The 25,351-nt window shown below is 35.5% G+C and overlaps 1 protein-coding gene across 1 annotated transcript in view; it reads right to left on the minus strand.

The window, feature by feature from the left end:
• CFAP54 (cilia and flagella associated protein 54) overlaps positions 1-25,351 on the minus strand; it is a 90,391-nt gene that overhangs the window by 58,525 nt on the left and 6,515 nt on the right. The window contains exons 9-24 of the mRNA XM_063154850.1: positions 24,083-24,217; positions 22,924-23,071; positions 21,131-21,186; positions 20,049-20,177; positions 18,439-18,586; positions 17,565-17,642; positions 17,362-17,483; positions 13,927-14,100; positions 11,534-11,626; positions 8,993-9,178; positions 7,835-7,977; positions 5,664-5,815; positions 4,530-4,681; positions 2,756-2,878; positions 601-741; positions 75-171 (exon numbers count right to left, since the gene is read on the minus strand). Of these exons, the coding sequence (XP_063010920.1) occupies positions 75-171; positions 601-741; positions 2,756-2,878; positions 4,530-4,681; positions 5,664-5,815; positions 7,835-7,977; positions 8,993-9,178; positions 11,534-11,626; positions 13,927-14,100; positions 17,362-17,483; positions 17,565-17,642; positions 18,439-18,586; positions 20,049-20,177; positions 21,131-21,186; positions 22,924-23,071; positions 24,083-24,217 (2,077 nt within the window). The remainder of the gene's footprint in view (positions 1-74; positions 172-600; positions 742-2,755; positions 2,879-4,529; positions 4,682-5,663; positions 5,816-7,834; positions 7,978-8,992; positions 9,179-11,533; positions 11,627-13,926; positions 14,101-17,361; positions 17,484-17,564; positions 17,643-18,438; positions 18,587-20,048; positions 20,178-21,130; positions 21,187-22,923; positions 23,072-24,082; positions 24,218-25,351) is intronic.

The following is a 25,351-nucleotide window of genomic DNA, read 5'->3' on the forward strand; positions in this document are numbered from 1 at the left end:
AAATGTAGTTTTTTCCAACAAACAATAGAAAACTCCATAGACAAAGGTAAGACGTGTTTCAACAGTACACCCACCTGGTTCTGTCAGTTTGAGTAGACTTGATTCAAGAGAATTTAGATTTTCTGCTGCTTTTGCCATTGCAGCTAAATGGGATGCCCTTGAGGAACGTCTCTGAAATATTGAATACTTTGTTATGAAAGCTTAGCTTTAACTTAACTAAAACCAGCTTGTCAATAGTGGAATCTAGCTTAGACCACAAGTCTTCTAAATCTATATCTTATAATTTCATCAATATTGTCTTATTTTTCTTTTCTGATAAAATAGAAATTATGTTCGTGACTTTTTTGGCACAGCATATTTTGTCAAGCATGGGGACTCCCAATCTCTGGAGGCATTCAAGACTGGGCTGGATGGGGCACTGAGCAAACCGGTCTATTAGAAGGTGTCCCTGCCCAAGGCTGGGGGTTGGAGCTGGATCATCTTTGACGTCCCTTCCAATATAAACTATTCTATGATTCTAGAACAAAAAAATTAGTAAATCTAGTCTTCAAAATAATAAAATACAGAATTTAAAGAAAAATTAAAAACTAGAGCAACTACTTTTACTGCTTTGCCAGTGCGTGTTTCTTCAGTTTTCACGTCTGCTGACTGGCCAGGTGAAACTCCTGGTGAGATCAACAACTTTTTCCCATAGTTAATGATAATTGCTGAAAGTTCATACTCTTTCCATGAATGTAGTACCTATAAAAGAATAATCTGTTACACAAGTTTTTGTTTACATGATATGTAATATTTCATTCCTGTCTACTTATAATTGTCAAAATGCATGAATATTATAAATATAAATTTATTACTCAATATGCAAGTTTCTTTTAATAAAAAAACCCAGGACTGTAGACATGTAAAATAATTGGAATTGCAGATGTTATCTATGCATTCTATTCTGCTTAGCCTATCCCTCAGAGAATAGAAAGATTTACCCAGAAGTATCTATTGCTGTGATTGACACCCTCCCTGTTCTCAGGCAGTACTGCTATCAAAGAACATAAAGGATAACTAAATGATCCTCATTTGCCTCTCTGGTATCAAGCACACATTTTAAAATCCCAATTGTATTGAAAGGACTGGTGAAATTTATTTTTAAATTGCAAAATTTATAAATTAACAGTGTAGCAAATGTTTTTCAATGGCTTTATCTTCTTTAGATAGAGCTCAAAAGGCCCAAGTGCTTCTACTACATGCAAGCTACCTTCACACTAGGATCTTTGCCTTTGTGATCCTAAGTAAGTGTACAGATTACCTTAGGATAAACACAGTACATGACCTGACTCTAAGTCAAAAGAAAAACATATACCCTGCCTTAATGAGAAGCATTTTCAATTCACTCATTCTCTTTGCTATTCTGTATGCTATCCTGTTGAAATGCTATCTCTAGGGGAAAAAAACCCAGCAATATAAGTGGTAATCAATTAGCTGAGGAATCCAACAAACAAACATCTAATCAAGGTTTCAAGGCTCTTTATAGGCTTTATTGTGTCTGACAGCATTCACCTGGGGCCTATGCCTGTGGGGCCAGCTGAGAGGAGCTCCCTCTCAGCTCAAGTCTAAGCCTATAGTGCCTGCTGGCTCCTATACGGCAGTAATGTTAGTCTCCAGCCTGGTGCAAGTCATGCCTGGGTGTGACAACAGATCCACTAGACTGGGCACCTGGCTCATGGACCAACTTCTGAGCTTGACCTCAGACTGCTCCCATCATGATGGACCAGCCTGCTGGGCTCTATCTGACCCTAGCCACCTCACCAGGCCTTATCCTCACCTCTGGACTGACTTCCCAGCTTCAAATCTGACCTGCCTCATCACCACAAATAATCTGGATGCCTGGCTGAACCTCTATACCAGGTGCTGCTCTGCCAGCCATGGCATTGCCCTTGGCCCCTGGCCTCACAGCCGTGCTGGCCTTGCAGAGCATTTTTTGGGTTATTTGGTACAGATCCGTTCTTGTGAGGTTAGCATGGAGATTCAGCTCCTATAAAGACCAAGCTGAGCAATCACCAGCATGGGGCAATCTCTCAAATCCTTAGCCACAGCTCAGCTTCAGTATGGGCTCTTAGCTGAGGTGCATCTAAAGCTAGAGGAAAGCTGACTTTTTCAGTATCACACATTTATAATAGTGAGTAATTAACTGCAGCATGTCCCTATACATGAGGGAAAAAAATCCATATCATGTTTCTCCTTATCTCACTAAACAGATTGAGTATCTGAATCATGTCATCTACAGATTATATATATTACAGTTGAAAGTCAAGGTGTTTTTACTTTTGTCAGCATGCATGACTAAACAGTATAAAGTATCTTGTATCTAATTAGCAACTAAAACAGATATATTAATCAGATTAAAACTACAAATACGACTTTTGGAATAAATACTTTTAAACACATATTATATGTATGTCTTACTGAAAATAGTACTAACTTAAATATAAAATTACACATAATCATATAAAATGTAGATCTAATGACATGGACTAATAGTTTTGACTGTTTTCTGAATAAATACTAAAAAGGCAAAATGTCATTGTAATAAAAATGTACTGATTCAAAGATACTAATAAATGTTTGCATGCCTTTACTATTTAAGATTGCTGGTTCTGTAAGGTATCATTCTGAAGGCCAGCTTACTAAATCTCTTTTTTTTCCCCAAATGACAAGAGCTATATCTCAAATTAAGCTGTAAGCACAAAAATTCACACCGTACCTTTGCTGTATGATATGAAGCACAAGCTATCATATGCAGAATACTCTCATAACATTCTTCCTGTCTCCTTTGCAAAGTAGAACTTGGAATTTCTTGGAGGACAGCCAAGCATTTAATGAGAATCTGTAAATACAAGGGTTAAAACAAAAATTGGAGTCTAGAGCATACTTTCAAGCTTGTACCTCTGTACAGCCCACTGTATTTCATGGTGAACTATAAAAATACTTTGAAATCTAATGCATAGGATAAAACATTAGTTGTACAAATGCCAATAATTAAATTTCTATTTAATTGAACAGTGTCAAGATTTCAACCAGTCTTTTGGAATAAATTACATGTTCGCATAAAATCCCAGATATTAATATACAGATACATGATGGATATTTTTACTGATCTCACTAACATGGAATCCAAGAATGTTTAATTCAGTGAGATAACATAATCCTACTGGAGGACTGTTTGAAAATATATTGAGATGGCAAGGATTTCAAATGAAAAAAAATACTTCCAGTATATTGCAAAAATAAAATACTTCTTTCCTCAATTTTGTCCATCAGAAATGAAAAGAACTTGTGGCTATTTTTTGTGGAAATAATTTTTGTGGCTATAAGTTGTGGAAATTATTTCCAGTGGCCAGCTGTACCTTTAGCAGGACAACAGCGTCTTAAGCAAGAAGCTATCCCTGTATTCAAATAGATTATTTTTTTTTTTTTTCCCTAATCACTCCTGAAAACTTAACAGGGCCCTAAGTGTCCCAGCAGTCCTTCCTTGAGCATCCTCACTTGAGACCTCCCCTCATACCCTCTGTCAAGCTCAGACACAAGCCTTCAGTCCCTGCTTGAGCTGTGGTACTGCTCCATTGGTCTTCAGTTCCTTCTCCTGCATGGACCTTGGACCTGTGCTGCAGCCTTGTCTCCAGCCTCTGGCTTCAATTCCTGCACCTCCTGACTTTTCCTCCTGGATGGACCCTGGGCCAGCCCAATAACCTCACATTCCCTGGACTGTCTTGGATCCTCTTACCAGCACCCTTCTCTGTCTGCCATGTTCAGATGCTGCTGGTCTGGGCTTCACCTGCAGTGCAGTCACCTCATCCTTTCTCACAGAGCCAATATACTCTTATTGCTGCTACCTAAAAAGGCTACCTAATTACAGGAAAAAGATTTGCATGTTTCTACTGTATGCTTGCTGAATCTAAAAACCACATCTGCTGCTTCATAAAATGTATTCTGTTTCTAAAGAGAAGGTGCCTGCTTCTGGAAAGGAACTCATGCCTGAAAACTAAAGACTGCATTGTCAAAACACTGAATAGCTTTCTTTTCTTTAAGAAGAAAACAAAACTGTATATGAAGCAAACATTCTGAATAAAAAAAAAAAAAAAAAAAAAAAGAAAAAACAACAAACCAACCAACAACCAAACAAAAGAAACCACAGGCAAATGCTGCTTTTCTTTCCTCAAAATTGCCGTCTGCAAATAACATTCAAGTAGAAATTACATTGTAATTTCTGCTACAGTTTAAAATACCAACAATCACCCTAAAGAAACAATTGATACTCTGCAGTTACTTCACCATATCTGAGAGCAGAATGTGTGCAGCTTACATGGAACTTAGATGCATTGGGGATGAATAAAATTCTAAAAGGCTTTTCTTTCATCAGCTATTAAGAAGTCACAGCCTAGATATTTAGCTCTCCAACTGTACTGCCTATTATAAGTTTAATTTGAATCACTATAACTGCAGGACCTGACAGCTGCTTTGTCCTAAAATGCTCTCACCTGAACTACTGGCACTGAAAATATCTTGTGGTAAATAAGTGGGGCGAGGAGACCATAACATTGTACAACAGACTGCAGTGCATAACTTGGATCGTTCAACCAGTTGCTAACTTCAATTGCCACAGTCATTCTTTCACATTCTGCTAATCTAGCTACCTGTAAAAGAAAAACACATTTTGATTTAAATACTCATTCTGTTGTTAAACCATTTGAGAGTGGAAGAAGACAGATGTTACTGCAGTTTAAAAAGCAGGATAAGCAGCAAGTAAGATGAAAGTTTAGGAAGGAATATAAATTCACACCTGTTAGAAGTATATTAAAAAACACATTATTCCTGATACTAAAGGAAACGATTGCTCTTGATCTAATTGTGCCCTCTGAGTTTGCCCATATAATTTATAAATTGAGGCTGATTAATGACCTCAAACTATGTGCAGTGGAAATTTCACATGCTAGCCTCTCAGAATCGGTGCAGGAAGGATAAATCCTTCCCTTCCCTTCAAGTTATCTGTTGCAGTCCTTGCAAGTGAGAGTTTATCTTGTAAAGTCACAGAGTAATCAACTGCTCACATTTTTTACAAGGACTTCAGCAAAGAAATAAATAGAATAGGAATGCAATAAAACAGGAGGCAAATTTGACTATCAAAATAAAAAAGAAAGGGTGTTTTTTGTCATGAACATGCCATTATAATATAAAAAAACCACTGAAATAAAATATTACTATATTAAAACCATGAAACCCTGTTAGAAGTCACATCTTAATTTAAAAACATGTATTACATAGCATAAATGTTGAAAATTTTAAAAAATTCAAGGTAGATCTTTAGGGGACAAAAATAACTTTTATTATACTTCTTTCTTATATTATAGTCTACCACCACTGAAGTCAAGAAAAATCCTTCCTCAGTAGGAATCAGTGCGCTTTGGTTATGCAATAACTCGTTCAGAAACCATCATTCCAGCAGGATGTAAATAACCAACAGCTTCTGAAATACTTGAGAAAAAAAGGCCACGTAACCCACAGAAAATGGATTCTGTAAATAGGATTAGTTGATTGCCACATCTATCTTACAATGATGAAATTAAGCTGATGAAAAAGTAAAATCAAATCCAGTATATTATTTTAAACCACACCTACTTGCTCCTTATAGAATATCTCATTGGAACAGATGGAATCACAGAAGAGTGCTCCTTCCATGACATTAATGTCAGAAACAGCAAATATATTCCTCAAAAAGAGGTGCAAGGCAATAGGAGAAGTCTGAGATACAGCTTCAAAATGTAACCTACAAAATACAAAAGCAAAAGAACAGTAAAAGCATGTTAATTATGATCCAGATCTTGCATGCCTGACACTGTATTATAATAAAATGAAGCCTTTAATTTTAAAATTATGGACAAAATAGATTACACTATAACTTCTTCTAGAAATAAGACCTACATATAAAACTGAAAAATTTGCTTAAAACTTCTAAATTAAAAGCTAAATAAATAAAAATATTACTTCTTTTGAAATTGCTATCCACTTTCTACTAATCTAAGACAACTTTTCCTTATTTGCATAATCTAATCCAGTGAAACTAATTCTGAACTGTCTGAAAGCTTCATATGGTACAGCTTATTTGTTTTCACTGTTGCCTTTTACACATTGTTCTTCTGTATTCTGACAATGACACACACACGGTTGTGAAGTCCATTGCTAAGTATTATTAACAGACTCCTTTTCAACACTTATGTCTTGTATTACAAGTCTCAAAAGAATCTCTTCTCTTTTGCCTGCTTTTCTCTCAAGATATTTTTTGGGGTTTTTTTTCCCCTTCCCTGGGGACAGAGGAGCATTTGTACTTGCTGTATTTTTTAAATATTTGTGTTACAGGAAAAAGCCTATGATTTTGAAGTAAAAGAAATAAATTCCTTCTTCTCCTCGATTGTATTTCCTGAAAGAGACTGAAACTCGAGAAGTAAGATCAAATAGACACATTCATTCACTTGACATTACCAAGATACCACTACCAGGGCTTCTAGCTGGAAAAACAGGTTTCCTTTCCTTCAGGCTCCCTCTGCTGTCCCTTTAGCAACTGCTGCTCAGTAAACCTGAAACTGCCTGATACCGCAGCCGTGAGAATCTTCCATGTTAATTAAAAAAAAAAAAAAATCAAGGGGGAGTGGGGGGCTTGGCCAGAAAATAAAAATTCCCAGTACTGCTTTGCACAGTTGTGCTTAAAACGTTCTGTCTTCACCTGATTTATCTGAAAATAGACTTATTACAATGTTATCTCTAGAGCTGGATGTGTTAAAAAATTACTTGTGAAAAAATAGTAATGACAAAAAAAAATGCAAACAACAGCACAATGACTATTCCTGCTTTGTTGCCTGGCCAGGGATAGATTAAAAAAACCCACACAGTCATGAAATAGAATATATACTGATTTTCTGGCAGCATCAATGCAGCCCATAGACTGTAAATCCCAAGTGCTGCTATGGTTATGGCATGTAACATCAAGACCCTTGGTGCATTTGTATGCCTGGTATCACACATGTGGTGGCACTTGAAGGGCAGACACTGAAGTTGATTATTTGTATTCAGCTATAGTGGATGTTAGTTCATTATCAAATCATAAATAGCTGACTTACATATAAAACTATTTTTCTTATAATATTTCACATCTATTACTGCATAAAAAATATCTTTTATCTGGGAATAAATTCAGTTTTGATGTATTTCTGAATCTGGATCTATTGAATTTCAGTAAATGTAACCACAAAATTTCTAGCTGGGTGATGAAAAACTTCTATAATTATGGTTAAACATTTGAATTTTTTTATAAAATAATTCATTTTAAATATCTCTAAAGACTTTTAGCATATGCAAAGATTATTGACACACTATGTAGCTATCCCAAAACAGAATTAGCAACCATCTACCTGTTTGGGTTGGTGTTCTTGGCAAATTGTTCACAATTTGTGAGATCTATTGCTCTCTTAATTGGAAAGTCAAGCACCCAGCGCATATGATACATTTTGCATATGAAAATGCATCACACAGAACTAGTACCCACTTTGGAAATGTTTCACAATTATCTTAAGAAAACAGCCATTACAAAGAATTAGGTGTGTAAATGTTAGCAGTGCCTTAAATAACAAAAATCCTCTGCTAATTATAAACCCTTTTTCCAGAACATTTTTCACATCACAAGCCTGAACAAAATTCCACAACTTGAAACTCTTCTAAATAAAATGTGCACATCTATAATAAAAGAAATATAAATAATTAATCATTATTTTAATTTTGTTTTACCAATTACCTTTTTGCAGAAATAGTGAAATTACTACTTGTAGAAATTACAGCTGCATTGGGAGGCTGCGGAGAAGTATCTGAAACAAAGTAATCCCACATTGGTGAAAATGCTGCTCTGGCTAATCTGAAGTTGCCCATCTGATAGGCTACCTACAAAAAAAAAACAACAAACAGTGAGTTGATGTGCTCATGGAATAACCAAGCCAGACAAAATTACAGGATCAATAAAGTTTAAAAACTCCCCACAACATTGTAAATTGTAAATTTACAATTTCTCTAAGAATATCCCAACACAGTTGAATAAAACACATGCAGCAATAATTGGATTTTACTATTATTAGTGTGGTTCAGATTCAGCATCAGAGAAAGCAGAGGGGTTCTTTGACTGCTGACCAATGCTCTAACAGTCCTGTGTGGAGAACTTTACAGGCATTGTGCTGCAGTTCTTGAAGGCATATAAATTCATTTAGGTTCACTTTTCTTTTGCTAATACTGCAGAATGCCCTTCTGCTCTGAATAACAGGATGTAAACTAAGCCAAATAAACAGGCATAAATTCACATAGATACATTTTACACTGGAATATTTTGGGAAAGCTTTTAACTGTTCCCCATGATCTATCTATAGGGCTAGAAAATTTCACTTTTCTCTGTGTCACAATCTCTTTTAAATATCCTTTTGTAAGAACACAAAATTGTAATTATCTGCCAACCTTCGTGGTCTTTCACAAGATACTACAAAACTAATTTCAATATGAAAATGGTTGGCTTTGATATCTGCTAAATTCAATAATATTTTTATTCCATAATGACTAACAAGATGATTTCTAGTACTTAGTCTCAACAACAAAAATGAAAAAAACCCCAAACTATTAAAAAAAAAAAAAAGAAAAAAGTTAAATGCAGACTGTAAAACAGAGATGGTTTTACAGAGATGGAAAGGACTATCTGAGTCCTTTCCACTTAACCTGACATTTTTAATAATTTTGAATTAAGAATGAACTTACTTAGCTATACCATTTTTATGTTAAAATTGTGATTTGTGCTTATCAAGCTTTCATCAAGAAGGTCTCCAGCTGGTACCAGATGCAGTTTTAGAACAACCACTGAAAACAAATAATTACAACAAAATGCAAGTAGGTGTCCATTATCGTATTCTAACCCTACCTGAGTTAGATATGCTCGAACAGTAGTAGCAGAAAGTGGTGGGTAGGCAAGGATTGGCTTAGTCATTTGCCCAATGGCATCTCCAATAAGTTTTCCATCTGAAGAATATGCTGCCACAGCAAATATGTATTTCTCATTGGCATCTAACCCTTGGACTTCGAAGAGAATTTTCCCATCCGCCAGTATCTACCAATAAAAATATTTTTCTAGTTAGACTCACTGTACATACCAAAAACAAATCTCAAATTCTAAATGTTAATTATTAAACAAACTATTTAATGGTCCTGGATAAAACCAAAGTACAATCCAGATTAATAGCAGGTAATGTACTAGATTCTTGTATTAAATTCTTGAAAACAACGAGAAAACAACTAAATGATAGGTGAAAAAAAGGATCAGTTTTCTCTGGAATGCTGATGTGTACACAGAGCACATAACCTAAGACAACAGTTAAGTAGCAGGACCTGATGTTTTTCTAAGATACTTGTGTCCATTTGAACATTCACATAGTGATTGTCCATGCTTGCAGTCACTGAGCTGAAACACTCTGTCCCTGAGCTGTGATAAAGACCATACTGTTCTCCTTCATACATGTCACCTTCTTGTATCAGACAGAGGTAGAGATACCTCTGGCTCTTTTCAGCACCACTAACAGCACTTTGGAACCTGTGAAGCAAACAACATACTTTCAAGATCTCCATTTTTCCTTCAAGTAATTGTATACCTGCACTTTAACATCATGGCTCACTCCAAAGAGGATTTTCCACCTCCCTCTCTGTGACCAAGGTGACTTACACAAGGAAGATTTAAAGACTTCAAGGGCCTTGAAACAAGAAACAAGTGCCAGAGATGGAATGATAGTATGAGAATTGACATCATCATAACACAGTATTAACACAATGCTCTTTTTCAAACAGTCTGTCCTACATAAGGACACCTCTGAACAACAGAAATCCCTTCAGGACACTGGGGCTGAATCCTGAACGAGCAAACCAGAAATAAGTGAACAACAGTCTGCAATATCCCTTTATGATAAGTTGATAGATCATTCTATCCTCAGGAACTCTAAACTTTTTTATTGAAGTCAGAAGATAGAGACTTTGTCTGCAGATCAGCATTTTGCAAAAGCATATCCTAAAGCAAACAGAAGTTCCATTGCAGAGGTGTATGGTTAACCTTAGGTCTGTGTTACCCCAGTGCCTGTCAGAGCTAAGATGGTCAGTGGCTTGGATGGACTGCAGCAAATTCACAGAAAAAACAGCTGGCAGCGGGGTGAAAGTCACCTGTCAAACACTTAATTCACCTGATAGGGGATGGAATATTGAAACTAACTTGCCAAACATCACAGGAAGCTTGGTTTTGTGGATTTCATGACAGAGTATCAGGAATAACATCAAAGCCTCTACTGCCAGCACCTACACACACCTACTCTTCTGATGCACTTTCCTTTAAGGAGAGGAGCCAGGGGAACTAAGGGCACAGATTCCCTCTCCATCACCAAACACAAGTCTATCAGTGCTAGTATGGAGCTTGCTTACAAAGCCAGGAAAGCCTGAAACATCAGGCATAAGATGTTGATATCATTCTTCTGTCACAAAGCACAGGGCAATTCTTCTGCCCTGCAAAGAAAAGAACTCTTAATAAAGATTTCCAGATACAAAAATGATCACTGAGGTGATCAATGAGGTGTTAGACTACAGAAGCTGAAGAGGACATGTTGAAGCTTTCTTGCTCCTTTCTTTAATTACAAAATGCACAGTATTTGGATGGTTCATTGTTGTCATAAATGAGGACAATGCAATAGCAGGGATGAGTGAATGAAAACCAGAACTTTCTCAGTCTGTGCAGAAACACCACAATGTGATACAATGGAAAAAAAACCTACCTAAAAATGCAAAACCAAACCAACCAACAAACAAAGAAAAAAAATCCAAAAAAGTAAAGGTCAAATTGTAATGAACAAATAATGTAGAAGTACCAAGACAGTCAACATGATCAGTCATAAGTAATTAAAGATGTGTGGGATGATTCACCATACCACATGCTCACAGAATGAAAGGGAAAGAGCATGAACCTAGAAATAAACTGTGTCTGAATGTGAAGCTTATTGAAAAAATTATATTACCATGCTGCCAGCATTAAATAAGGCAATGTCTTGTTTAGTAGAAATAGCTGATAGAAGTTACACAATTAAGAAGAATGAATTTTTATCTGTTTAGAATTTCTTTTTTTGAGTTCCTGGAAAGAGTAGTGTCTGGAGCACACTTCATATACTTCCTTTTACTTTTACATTTCTTAGATATCACCCAAATAAATAGTTAAAACAAGGTACAGATTTGCTTAAATCTTAAAGCTTTTGAGTAATTTATTTTCTTATTCAAAAAAGATTCCTGGAAGTCTTTTGGTGTAAAGATAGAAGAGTTTGTCAAAGGCTTAACCAGTTACATGACTTTTAAAAATGTGTCAGATAGAAAGATTTAGAGAGTTGGATTTTTTAACAGGAAGAGAGAATTAACTAAACAAGTTTTACCTCTGTCTTACCTGTTCTCCTGAATTCTGAAGTTTATTACTATTTAACCTTACTTTCGTATTACTTCCTCCTGCTACACAGCCCAAAATACAGTACCAGGAAACCTTTGAAGAAAATGAGAACAAAATTAATTGATGCACAGTATTATTTCCAATTTTTACCTAATGTAGAATGTACAAATTTTGTGAAAACAGTCTCTGCAAAAAAACTTGGCTTAGTTATAAAAAAGTATAGTCTAACTGCACTCAAAATATCAATTAATTTATTTAGCTGGAAAACTAGATATACTACTAGTGGCAATAAAAACAGATGATTCTCCAGTATCCTAACCCTACCTTGAGTTACCCTCTTCCTCAAAGCTATCCCAAAGCACAGACTGTACAGGTCACAGATTTAAAGTCACCTAGATCCATTATTCATCCTTGATCCATTATTATTTCTGCAATGGTATTCTTCTAAAGTTGGCAATGGGTTCAAATTTAGCAAACTACTTGAGGACAGATCCTTAAAATCAGGCAAAAGAGATGCAGGTATGATATCCCTTCCTTCTGTTGTGTCAGTTGCAGAGCTCAGCTTCCCATCAGCAACTCTGCTGAGGCTGCACTTGACCTCACTGCCGGACATCAGTGAAGGTACTGAAGAGCATCAGTCCCAAGAGTGAGCTCTGAGAGACTTCACTCAGCACCATCCTCTGCCTGGACATGGAGCCATGGACTACAACTCTGCCTGTGTCCATCCAGCCAATTCCTTATCCACTGAATGATGATTCACCCATCAAATCCACGTCTCTTCTGTCTGGAGATCAGCCATGTCATGTGGGACTGTACCAAAGGCCTGACAGAAGTCTAAATAATGACATTTGTTGGTGTTTCCCTATTGACTGCTTTTCACAAGGTGTTATTGAAATGGAAGAGACTATTTTCAGCAAATGAGCCTTAAGATCTGAAAATCTCACAGGTATTTTGACTCCTAGTACAGGAACTATGTATGTCGAATTAAATCTGAGGCAGACATTTATCCTAAGAAACTAATTAAATATTAAGCATTCAGTTAATAACTTCTACATTAAAAAAAAAGACCTTTCCTGTCTGCTCAACAACTCTGTGTTAGCTTTAGCAAAAAAATGTCTTCTAGACTATCGTGGCTCAAATTATAAGAATAATAATCACACTTCGCCATCTAGTGGCCCAAGATGCTGCATTCACCCTCCTGTATCAAACAAAATTACTTTGGAACACATACTAAAACAAATGAACTACCAAACTTTTAAGTTTGGGTTTTCTAAAATTTTATTTTAGATTCAGTAAAGACAGAAATGGTAAACTTTTCCCGATTCAAACTGTTTGAAATTTACTGATTAAACTGCAATAAAACTGCAGGTTATGAAAAAACTGTTCACAGAAATATTCTTACCACTATTAGTAAGATTTGAACTTCTACTGGGCATATACACACGATTATTTTGAAGAAGCTTGCAAAATCACTATGAAAATTTCTCATTCAAGAAAACTGCAGTTAGTAAATTCTTCAAACTGTTTGAATCCCTTCTGGACAAGGGAAGAAGAGAGAATAAGGTGATTTAGAGTAGTCAGAAGGGATTTAGTAAGGGCAAATCAGGGCTGACCACCATGACTGGCCTCTGTGATAAAATTACTTGATTAGCAAAGGAAGGGAGAGAAGTAGATGCCATTTGCTTTTCAAACTAGTGCATGGTAGGAGAAGGAAAAACAAAAGATCTAACTTGAAGCAAGGGAGACTCCAACTGTACATAAGAAAAAGTTTTCTATGGACATGTTGCCCTTTTGGAACACACTTTCCAGAGAAGCTGTCTCCATTCTTGGAAGTTTTGAGAACTGACGGCATAAAGCTCTGAGCAAAGTGTTTTAGTCTCACAGCCAACCCTCCTTTGAGCAGAAGGCTGAACAAGAGACCTCTCCTAATATCACCTATGATCTACATAGACCTGTGACATAAAAACATGTTCAACTGAAAGTGGATTATTTCCAGCTGAACTGAGTCATTTCAACACTTCATTAACAGAGATTTTTGCATCACATGATGCAACAGTCTTGTCTCTCTTCAGAGGGTAACTAGGAGTATGTCAACCCCTAAGCAAGAAAATTTGCTTTTGATAAGTGGAATAAGTAAGTATTAGACAACAGAAGCGCCAAGGGACATAATGCATGAGATTACGAAAGTGTCATGCAAATGTGAAGATCAAAACAGTGAGTCACAGAGGAAAACTGACTCACAGAGGGAAAAAAAAAGGGATACTTAATTAAGTCAGAATAACATAATCCTCTCAGGAACAAAGAAAAATGTGTTGGTATAGCACTGTTGAAACAACTTTTTCTCTTGTGTATGATTTAGCTATTTCTTATGCAGTCATCATGAAAAACATTACCTGAATATCTGAATCAAATGGGGCTGGTTTAAATGTCATGGAGCAATGTGATCTGGAAAGTAACAGAGGAGGAGGAGGAGTCCTGCTTTTTTTCCTGCTGCTCATAGCTTCTTTGAGACTGCAATACAATGCACTTTGTTCAGCTTCAACTTGCTCAATTAAAGTTAGTGCTTCCTAAGATTGAAATGAAAACCAATGGAAAACTATTAAAATATAACAGACATAATTATATTAAAAATATATTAAAAAATATAAATTTTATACATTGTTTTCAAATTGTCATAGAAAATTTCACTGCTATGTAGAAAACTTGCAATAGCTTTTCCTATTATCCTACATCCTAAATGAGGATGAATGGTACTTTGTGTAAGCTTATATACACAGATTAATTTCATAATTAGAGAATGCTATGAAAGAAGCATATCCAATTTTGGAAGAACCTATAGGAAATAAGTTAGTGATCACATACAATGTTGATAAACAATTATTGCCAGCCAGTGGTTAACTCTAACAAGAAACAAAAAAGATATCAACTCCTATTTAGGAGAGAGCTGGAAACCTAATCTGTGGAATTTCTAGAGGAGCTGTAGAAGCAGTTGGATTGAATTTTTTGTACTTCAGAAACAGAGGGAAAAAATAAAGTCTACAAATAAAGAAAAAGGAACGTGGGTCCATAAAAGGTATGGCTAAACCATTTTTCCCTTGGTTAACTGTAGACAGCTGAAAGCTGACTGACAGTCAGGTGTCAAAGATGTGGGAACATTCTGAATACATTGATTATGAGGCCATTTGTTTGGAGATCAAGGCTACACTTTATTCTTACTTGACTGAATAGCAAATTGTTAGGTTTCTTCACCTTGATGTCACTGCCAGTTCAAGAGAAACTTGGCAATCTAATATTAAGAACTTAGTATTTTGCATCTTTACTTGTGGCAGCTGTTCAGTGCATATCAAAGCCAAAAAGGCCAACTCACGGAGATGAACAAGAATTACATTTTGTGTAGAGACAAGAAATGACATATTCCTACAACTAGAAATTTTATTTGACACCTTTTAGTACCCTACACTGGACCAAGGACTTAGGCTGAGCTGAGTCTGAAAGATGAAATTAAAAAAAAATTCCAAGGTATTGGTAATTCAGTGACAATCCTATAATCTTGCACCTTAACAGTTCCTTGTTTCTGTCCTCATACATTTAGAAAACTACACCAAAGGGGGTCAGATCACAGACTAAGCGTGGAATCTCATGTCCAAAATTTCTGAAAATATTTCAGGTTTATGGTGAAATGAGTGAAACAGGGAGCTCAGATTTAATAGAGCATTTTGCACAGCTAATAATTTTCACAGCTCTACCCCTCCACCTCATTCTCTCATCCTTTAGATTAGGGTTGCATCCACCCTAGTGAGACACTACAGGAAAAATATAAGATAAAGAACAAGATACAGAGTAACTCTTCCCATCACACAGGATTCACACAACCATTCAGCTTTTGCAATCAGCAGTTTGAACGTTCATTGCTTCCTTAAAAGCTATACTTCTCCATGGTAAGCAGCCCTATGACACATTTTTTAATTAAAAGTATCGTGGACTCATTCTAGTCTGAAGATATATTTCTGATTAGTGCAAGGGTGAAAATGCTCCCAGCTTGAATAAAGATGGTGTTGTGACTGAGAGTGGTACTGCATGACCTGTACTTCAGTAATTGTAGAACTTGGAAGATAACAAATGTGGCAGTGTTGCAAGATGAGCAAGAATAATCTTGCAGTTGAGGAAGCCAAACGTCACCAAAAAACCTCAAATGCTTGACCTGTGATCAAAGACATTTGATCCCTGACTCCGTCACAGACTTGCACCATGATATTAACTTAATCACATAAATTCAATACTCCAACTGGCCAATGAGAACTACCAGTGTATCCAATTCTGTAAAATATGTATGTCCAACTAGATATATATAGGACAGGAAAAAAGAATTAAACAGCTGTGAAAGAAATAATTAAAATGCCAAGCAGCTCATTAAGCAGTTTGATACAATTGAGTAAACACATATGACTCAGAAGCTTCCATATCTACTCAGTTGTTTACTGCATGAGAAATGGTTATTTGTATGCTTCTCAAAATAAAATAAATTGCTTCCTATTTTGCTACATAACAAAAACAGATTTGTAGCATATTGTGCTGATTACAGGAGAAAAGACCAGATGATGCAATTCTATCTAAAAGTCTACAAGACAAAAAAAGCAAAAGCATGAAAATAAAAGTATGGATTTGCTGCTTGTTATGTGTTCACCATCCACCTCAAGCAGAAAATTATTGAACATATAATTAAATATTTCATCATAAAACAAATATCAGAAGAGATCATGCTAAGTTTATCCTGACAAAATGAATTCTGATATTTTCTGCCAATTGTATGCAGGTATATTATATTTTTTCATCTACATCTTTCTTGGTGAAAAGTGCACAGAAGCAAAAGGTAGTGAAGGTCAGTATAAGAGCTTGGTAAATGTTTGTTTGGGATAACCAGATACTTCTTGGGAAATGCCTGTAAGCCTTCACTGGTGATTTCAGTTACAATTTGCATACCATATCACAACATCTGACTAAATTTTCATAAATAACACATATTTTTAAAATATATGAGAGATATTTTTAATGTATGCGTTTTCTGATCCAGTTTTTGCATTCTTCTGATGTAATAAATACATGTATAACTTATCATGCTTCCAAATTTGTGGCACTAAAAAGAAAAACAACTTCTAGTAACCTTGTTTAAAATACTCTTTCATATAGTGAAAATTGCAGGTTCTGATATCCGTTTTACAGATATTCTTTTACAGGCTATAAAGAAATTTCAATGGTAATTTTCATGGACAGATGCTGGCACAAATGTCAACAGAAATACTCTCATTGATTTCAAGAGAGTGAAATGAACGCAGGAAGACTCTGCTTTTAGCTCCAATAGATTCCAAAACCCCAATAATCTAAACTGTTTTTTTAGAAAGAATAAAATGAAGACCATGCCATCATCACCAGCTAAAGTATTCCAAGACTTGGGGATCTGGGAAAAAGAACAATGTCCAAGGATACAGTATGGAAAGCTGAATGACATTTTGGCAACGTCTAGGTTTGTAACTGCAAAGTCCAGGAGATACAGTACAGAAGAAGAGATCTTATCTACTCTCAGGTTTCCTGGAATTTGCATGTATGCACAAAATTTGGGGATGTGCTCTTTTCTTGTTTTAAGGTCACTTTATTCTTTGAAACTCCTCAGGAAAAAGACTGACAATAGAAGTTAAAAACACACTATGACTCTCAAGTTCCTTCCATTTTTCTTGTTTTTATAAGAAGTAGTATTATGTGTCTTACTTACACAGAACATTAAAAACTGTGCTAATGGTAAAGAAGTTCTATCATACCATTTTTCTTATTACCTCCAGTAGCTCCCTTTGGGAAGTAGTACTTAAGTCTTTGGGGAACTTCTGAGCAGCCTTCTGCATCAAAAAGATTGCTCTGGATAGCTTATTCCTTTTAATTTTTTTCATTATAAGTTCCTCTAGAAAACAGATATTTTAAGACATTTATAAAACTGTGGCAGTAATTTATTGTAGTTCTAAAATCTTAAGTAATGTCTTACCTGATAAATATTGGAAATCTTCAATATTCTTCTCCTGAAATTTACTAGACTTAGGACTTCTGTGAACAACTTGAGCACCTGTGTGGGAAGGAAACACTGAGTTATTTTGATAGTGCTATTGCAAAAAATTGAGGGAGATGTTAATATGGAGTCTTATAGCAATGCTCTGCTCCATCTCACATTCTTTTTTTTTGGTTCAAGTAGAATTTCTTGTACAGATCATACCACTAAAAATATTCCACCCTCCTGCCTAACATCTTTAGTAGTTATATTAACACCACAGAAAGAGAGATGTTTTGTTTGATCACAGGGAGCAGGGCACAGTGTAGCTCTTCAGTTTCAAACTAATACTAGTTTTTAATTTAAAAAAAACAAAACAACACTAAGAATGAAAGAACAAACAGTTTTTTTCAGAAGCCATTTGGCAAGAGTGGAGTATCTGCTGACATACAGAGACAACTTCACAGGAGTAGAAGTTCAAATTACAAAGAGAATTGAATAAAATATTCAAGTCATTCTCTAGAGAGAAAATTAGCATGACAGAAAAAAAAATTTGCAGAACATTTTTCTTTACGGGCATTGTAAAAGTTAATATTATAACTAAAATACAACAACCTACTGTCTAGGAACACAATCTATTAGTTGCAGCAAAGTTTAACTCCCATTGGTTGAGTAGAAGTTGCAGACTAGTATAATGTAAATCTAAATTCTGCAAATTTAATACATTATTTCTGTCTATATGTGGCGTACAAACTGCCCAGCATCAGCTTCTCACCAGAAAGCAGGAGCTCCTTTATTTTTTAGTACTACAGAATATATTAGCAAAAAGTATTCTAATCAAGTTATTAATATTATTTATTTTACTGAAGCCTACCTTGTGTAATTTTAAGAAGTTTCACAGCTACTCGATGTTGGGCCTGAATGAGCTCCAAGTGTAAATCTGCCACAAAACCATTATCTGTTCCTGTTTTATCATCACCACATCCCAAAACCGAATTCAAATTCTGATCATTTGAGTCCACCTAATAAATAGGAAGTAGCAATTAAGCAATTACAAACTTCCACTACTTAGCTTACTACATTTTTCCTCATAGTGATATTATTTCAATAAACTAACAAACATTGAAATTTGTCATATTTGTGTAATATGCAGTCAATCAAGAAAGCATGGAAAGGAGAGTGACTAGAGAGAGAGCACGGAAAATGGACAAAGAGAACCAGACAAAATCTGAGAATCAGTAGCAAACTGGATCAATAATAAAGACAAAACTGTAAAAACTTGAGGAGGAATAGAATTAAAGTGAATAGTGCAGAAGGCAATCTCCTCCCTGAGGAGCTGCAGCTGTACTAATCCCCAAAGGTTAGGAACAGGCCTGCCTTTAATAGGCCACAGCTGTGTCCAGTAATGATGAGTGCTACAAAGGGGTGGGTTAGCTGGACGAGGAAAGAGTTGGAGCTTGTTGTCTCTACTGAGAAGTCAGTACTGTAAGGAGATGCCCATGAGAAATCACTGAGAAGGTATGGGCCTTTTCCAATAAGATGACAACAAAAGCTATCTTTTACTGTGTTACTAATGCAGAGAACAAATACCATATTGATATTGAATGAAAATATTTAGAAAATATGAACTCACATCAAGAACAAAAATTGATTTTAATAATAACCAGTTGCAAGCAATAAATATGAAAAAACATTCTGTTCTTATTAAGCAACCAATTTATTATCATTATTTTAAACGGAAATGTTAAAGGAAGCCTGAAGGAGTTCATAGTTTATTATTAAAAGAGAAAAGTGTCCTTTTAACTTGTGTTGGCTTTGGCTTAGGCGAGTTAAGTTGTCTTTATAGTAGCTGGTATGGAGCAGTGGTTTGGATTTGTGCTGGAAATAGTGTTGATAGCACCAGTGATGTCTTCATTACTGATGAGCAGTACTTGCACAGCACCAAGGCTGTGACAGCACTGCTTCTCACACCACCCCACCAGAGAGGAGGCTGAGGAGGCACAACCAGGGCAGGTGATCCCACTGACCAAAGGGATGTTCCAGCCCCTACAGCACCACGGGCAGTACATGAACCTCAGGGAAGGAGGATGGGGTGGCAGTTCGAGTGATAGCATTTGTCTTCCCAGGCACCCAAGCTACAGGTGATGGGGACTGGCTGAACTCCTGCCTGCCTCCTGTGGGAAGTGGTGAATTGATTCCTTGTTTTGCTTTCTCCATTAAACTGGCCTTATCTCAGCCCATGAGTTTTATGGCTTTTACTTTTTCCCCAGGACACTGTGAGGGGCTCAATTGCCAGCTGGGGTTAAACCACAACACTAATACACAGATGTATTTTTTCTATTCTCTTCTTACATGGGCCAGGAAGATGAGGTACATTTGGTAGTGCTAATATTTCTAAGTATGAAGAAAATATGAGGTCTGTGCCATCAAAATACAATATATTACTGATAGATTTTGTGCAGTGTAGCTTTCTGTGAACTTTACCTTTGTACAGCAGCCGTCAAATACTGACTTTCCATCTGGTAAAATGGTCGTTAACCGAGATGTGTTCATGTCATTAATTGCTTTTTCAAGAACTTCATAAGCAATCTGTAATTGTTCTGTAGGTGTTTTCTGAAATGAAAACCCATATAAACACATTTCCTTAGATAACTTTAAAAGTTATAATATAGATGACAAAAGTAATGTGTTTTTCTTTTCAGCTGTTGAAGTTTGAAACTGTCAGACAATCTTTACAGAGGTACTCTCTCCCCATACCTTCATATACTAATATTAATATTTTAAATTTCAAGTGGGACTGATTTACCTTCAGCTCAAAAAAAAAAAATTATGCAGAATTACCTTATAGCGGCATGAAACTGAATTTAGCAAATTAAATTGAAATAATAGCATTTGCAGTTTTTCAATAGTCCACTCAACACTACTAAGAAAACAGTTTTTTCAAGAAACACCACCTTCAAGTAGACTGTCACTGAACTAAACCCTGTCCATGTATGTAAGTATTAAGACGTATGACTGACAACACTCCTGAATCTTCAGACTAACACATATCTTTTTTCTTAATATGCTTTAGTGAGTCATTTGATTGGAAAATTCTGCAAAGTGCTGAACAAAGCAAGGACACTCAGGATGTTTCATCTATTCCACATGGTCCTTACAAAAAGAAGGAAGCAAAAACACAGCCCAAAATATTTTCCTAAATTAGGTAATGACTAAAATTTCTACTATCTTAATAAAATCTGCCATTAAACCATTTAAGGCTGGTACTACAGACTGGCATAAAAAAGCTATGTAGTGGAAATCACTATGCTCGTGCTGTAAAAAAACTTTCAAATACAATCCCTTCCAAAAAAAAAAATGATTGATAAAAAAGACTCAGGGAAAATTTTCTGATTTCATTTAATTTGAAAAAATATCTTTGCTTTTTTTTAACTCTGCAGTACTAGGATTGCATTAAATATTTCATCTTTATAAAACTAAATAGAAAATCATATGAGAAGCTTCAAGCAGAAGTATTTTTATTCTATTCAAAATCAATGTATCAATGAAGATAAACTGGACATTACCATCAGTATTTCAGGCGTATCACAGGTCTCATCTTGTGAAAGAGATGTACTTCCTCCTTTTTTATAGGAAGAAAAGCAGAAGTGAAAATCAAATAAATCCAGAAAATTTTAGTACCATTTGATCAGCTCTACTTCTAATTTCAGAGTCTGGCAATAATTCTGTTCTTCAGTGCTTGAATATGAGAGGTAATAATATTGTTTCTTGAGGAGCTTTCCAGGGCTTAGACACACAGCAATGTATGTACAGTTACACTAATACAGGATATTATTAGCTAATAATGTTGTATTTTAAAGGCACCATATATTTCATAGCCACATCATATCCAAGCTAATGAATCTAGGATTCATTCTGTAGTTCCTCCTATTTTTGTAGCATTCATATCAATTCTCAATTTCGAAATCAATTCAAACCTTAGTATTATCTAATTCACAGTTAATTTCACTTATAGAATGTTTTTTAAGAATACTAGGTCATGTTATTATGATAAATACTATTTCATTTTAATATTTCTTGAAGCAATATTATCAGCTTTTAAAAGTTTGCTTTGATTGTTTAAAGTACTTTCACTTATGAAGAAGGCATCCAAACCTATGTTTCCCTCTTCAAAATAAGAGAAAACAATTTTTTCGTTCTTGATTAAACCCTCCAATTTCATTTCTTTGCTGAAATAATTTTTCTGTGTGTTTTCAGAGGAACAACCTTCTAGTCACTCCTTGTGCCACTTTTGTGCTTGTTTTTGCTTGTTCACTGTCTCTTCCTCATAAGAAAAGAAAATTTGTATTCACTCAGTATTCATTCAGTGAATAGTTTCTTTTCTACACAAGCATGTGCTTGACTGTCAGCCTGTTTTGACCAATGGCTCCTATCTATTCAGCTTTTTTTCCTCCAAAAAGACATACTTAAACTGAATGAAAAAGAAGGGATGCTACAATGAGGTTCTCATTTCGTCTTCATGAGAACCTTATAATTTTCATAACACCACTAAAACCAATATTTTATCTTAATAACAAATAGTAGTTTCCCAAGATTTTATTTCCCAAAGTGCAAAGTTATTATAATTTCGTTGTTTCTAGATATGGTCTAATAAGATCCTTAACATTTACTCTCTAGTTATTGTAAGGCATTTATGAGAGTTATGATTCATATTCCAAAATACACAACAGAGAGCTTTTAAAGTATGTCTAAACATTCATATTTTACAGCATTAGTCAGGTTTTGGAAGGAAATTTGCTTAATGTGATTGTGATAGCATATCCCAATAGTATCAGCCAAATCCAACTTCAAAAACAATTAAATTACTATATAAAAATCAAGAATATGTAGAGAAGAAAACCCAACTGATGATCCAATAAATGCAAAAGCTTCAGTATGACCTCAATATTTTCCTCATTTGTTTGGCCTGCAACTAATCAACAGCATTTGAAGGCTCCAAATGAGCCCCAGCACATACTGCACTTTGCCTTGCCGGTATTGAGAGAAAACAGCAACTACTCTGAAGGGGCAAAGAGACATGTAAATGACCTGTGAGGAGAGTGAGTTATAAGAGATGTAATTCAAAACAGGGTTATTTCAGTAGAACTGGAAATATAAGGAAAGAAATCAAGCATCCTTGGAAAAACAGGTTTCATTAGCTCCAATAATGGGTGAAATTGTGCTAAAAACGCTGTTCTTCTACTCTCAACAATCTCTTTACAATATTTTAATATGTATGTTAGTCAGTTTTCAGTTCAGAAAAGTTCCAATCTTTAAAGTCATTCTTGAAAGAAAACTCATTTTTTCTTGAAAACTTTACCTTGTTTGTCCTTAGATTCACTTGTAGAATCAGCTACATTTTCCAGTATTGCAGCTAGACATAAAGTTATCTCTGCAAACATTACGTTAGTGTCTGCTATGTTGCTCTTCTCAATTATTTCATTCATTATCCAGAGTATATGAACCCACTAAAAATGAGGAAATGGGGGGAAAAAAAGAATCAAGACAGAGATAAATCAAATTTTTGGATGACCTTTATATATTACAGAGGTAGACAGGGTTTTGCACTCAAAATTGTCTAAAAATATTCACAAGCATGCAGACAACTCCTTTTCTGGATCTGGCTTCTTTTTTTTAAATGTCACTAGACTAAGATGCTGCATTTATACTGCTCCATAGCCCCTGTTCCTTCAGGCTTTTTTATTTTAGAACATTATTATTCCTGCCATTCCTTTTAGAAAGTTTTATGAGTGTTCTAAAGCCATAACTTTTATACCTTGCTCTAGTGCAGTAAGCCTTCCAGAAGATTTGATTACATGCCTCTCATTTATCTCCATATCTTCCCACTTAATCTCAGAATTGAACAGACCCAGACTCTACTGTTGCACATGCAGAGGAAAATAACCTTCTGGAGAGCCTCCAAACAATTTCACAATATAGGGTCACAAAATTATCTCCTCCAGAAACTGCTTGGTTAGCACCAACTGGCAGCCCAGAAAGCCCATTTCACCAGGAGCCTCTCACCCACAAGACAAATTCATTGTAAGGCTGTGACTCTATCCCATGGGCTGAATACTATTCTACTATTGACTTCCATCTCCCTTGTCTTAGGTTGTAAGGTTTTTGCCTTTTTGTTTAACTGATCTAGGCAACTTTCTTGAAATACATTGATATTTTCTGCCACAGCAGCTCAAACTCTTCTTCTTACATCCTGCCCAAATGTTTTCACAAATTTAGCTTCTTACCATTGTGGCCCACTGGCAGACAGCAGGTTACTGCAAGAAGACTAGGAGAATATTTTGGTACTGGCATATGTGAGCACAGTGTGTTCAAAGTGTATATGTAATTCATATTTTTAAGAAGATTTATCTGCACTTTACCATAAGAAAAGGTACTTAGACTGGATGCCAGTATTTCACTGCCTTGACTATAGCAGACTGCATTCACATTAAGAGAAATACATTACAATGAAGGAGTACTTGGTAAGCTTGGTGTTTGTGCATATATTCTAAGCAGTGACTTCCACTCTTTTGGATTTGCTGAAGTTCTGTTTTACACTTCTGCCACAAACACATTACTACATCAACAAGTATTTCTTTGCCAGGATGAACATTCTGGAAAGAAAAAACAATATAATTGTGGCGATGGGTAGGCATATAAATACACAAATAACACAGTACATAAACAGTCTCAGCATTTTTCAGCAGTAAATAAAATATATCACTTTCTTATAAGAGATGACAACATTTTGAAAGCTTTAAAAAGAATTTCTGGTAGATCACCCAAGCTTTTTTTTCTCACAACAATGTAAAGTAGGTTTAGAGGTTTGGGGAGGTTTTTTTTGTTTTCTTTTTTTTTATTGACAAGTTTCTCAAAAGTAACACAGACAAGGAAATCAGTGAGATGAAGATTACATGAGAGAGCAAATTAACTGTAATGCTGAAATCAATAGATTCTGGAGAAACTTCATTTTTATTAAATATTTGAATACTTGTGGAAGAAAATCTAAATTAATAGTTTCATTTTGCTTGACAGAGTACTTCCATGGGCTATTGGTGCATTGAGATGATAAAGCAGTGAAAAACAACTAGAAAAAATTTTGGACTGAAATATCTAACGAGTGAGAGAAATGTTAAACCCTATCTGCATCTTACAAAGAGAATAACTAACAAATTCATAACTCTAGTCAGTTAACCTCCTAATTAACACATTTTAAAAGGCAATAGAGCCCATCTATGTTAAACACATTCTGAACAGTAAGGATCAGTACACATCTTTATCACCAGTTACAGCAGAGTTGAACTAGTATTTCAGGTGCAGTAAAACCTGATATATCCTCACTACTTATATTCCCATATATGTTTGAGCATCAGATTTATAGGATATGGAAACTGGGAGGAGAAAAAATGGAAAAAATATAAATCAAAATTATTTTTGCTACTGGTTGGGTGGCAGCAAGCTGCTAGATTGCCTCAGCCAGGTATCATGTAAATTCACCACCAGTGAATGCTCTGTTAATCAGGGGTGAATTTGTTTTTCTCCTCTGGACAGATCAAGAAGATTTGCAAGAAAGGGCAGAAGAACCAGTAGAATTTAAATCCAGGTGACTACCTCCATACAGAGGTCACATTAAAAACTGACAAATCATGCTATCTAAAGGTAACTGTGGGGTACCTCACAAGCAAGATACTTTCAGTAAATATACTACACCAAAGCTAAAAATGTGTGTGCTCCAGTTACATTCAAAT

The sequence above is a fragment of the Melospiza melodia genome, chromosome 4, assembly GCF_035770615.1.
Source record: "Melospiza melodia melodia isolate bMelMel2 chromosome 4, bMelMel2.pri, whole genome shotgun sequence".
NCBI classification, from domain to species: domain Eukaryota; kingdom Metazoa; phylum Chordata; class Aves; order Passeriformes; family Passerellidae; genus Melospiza; species Melospiza melodia.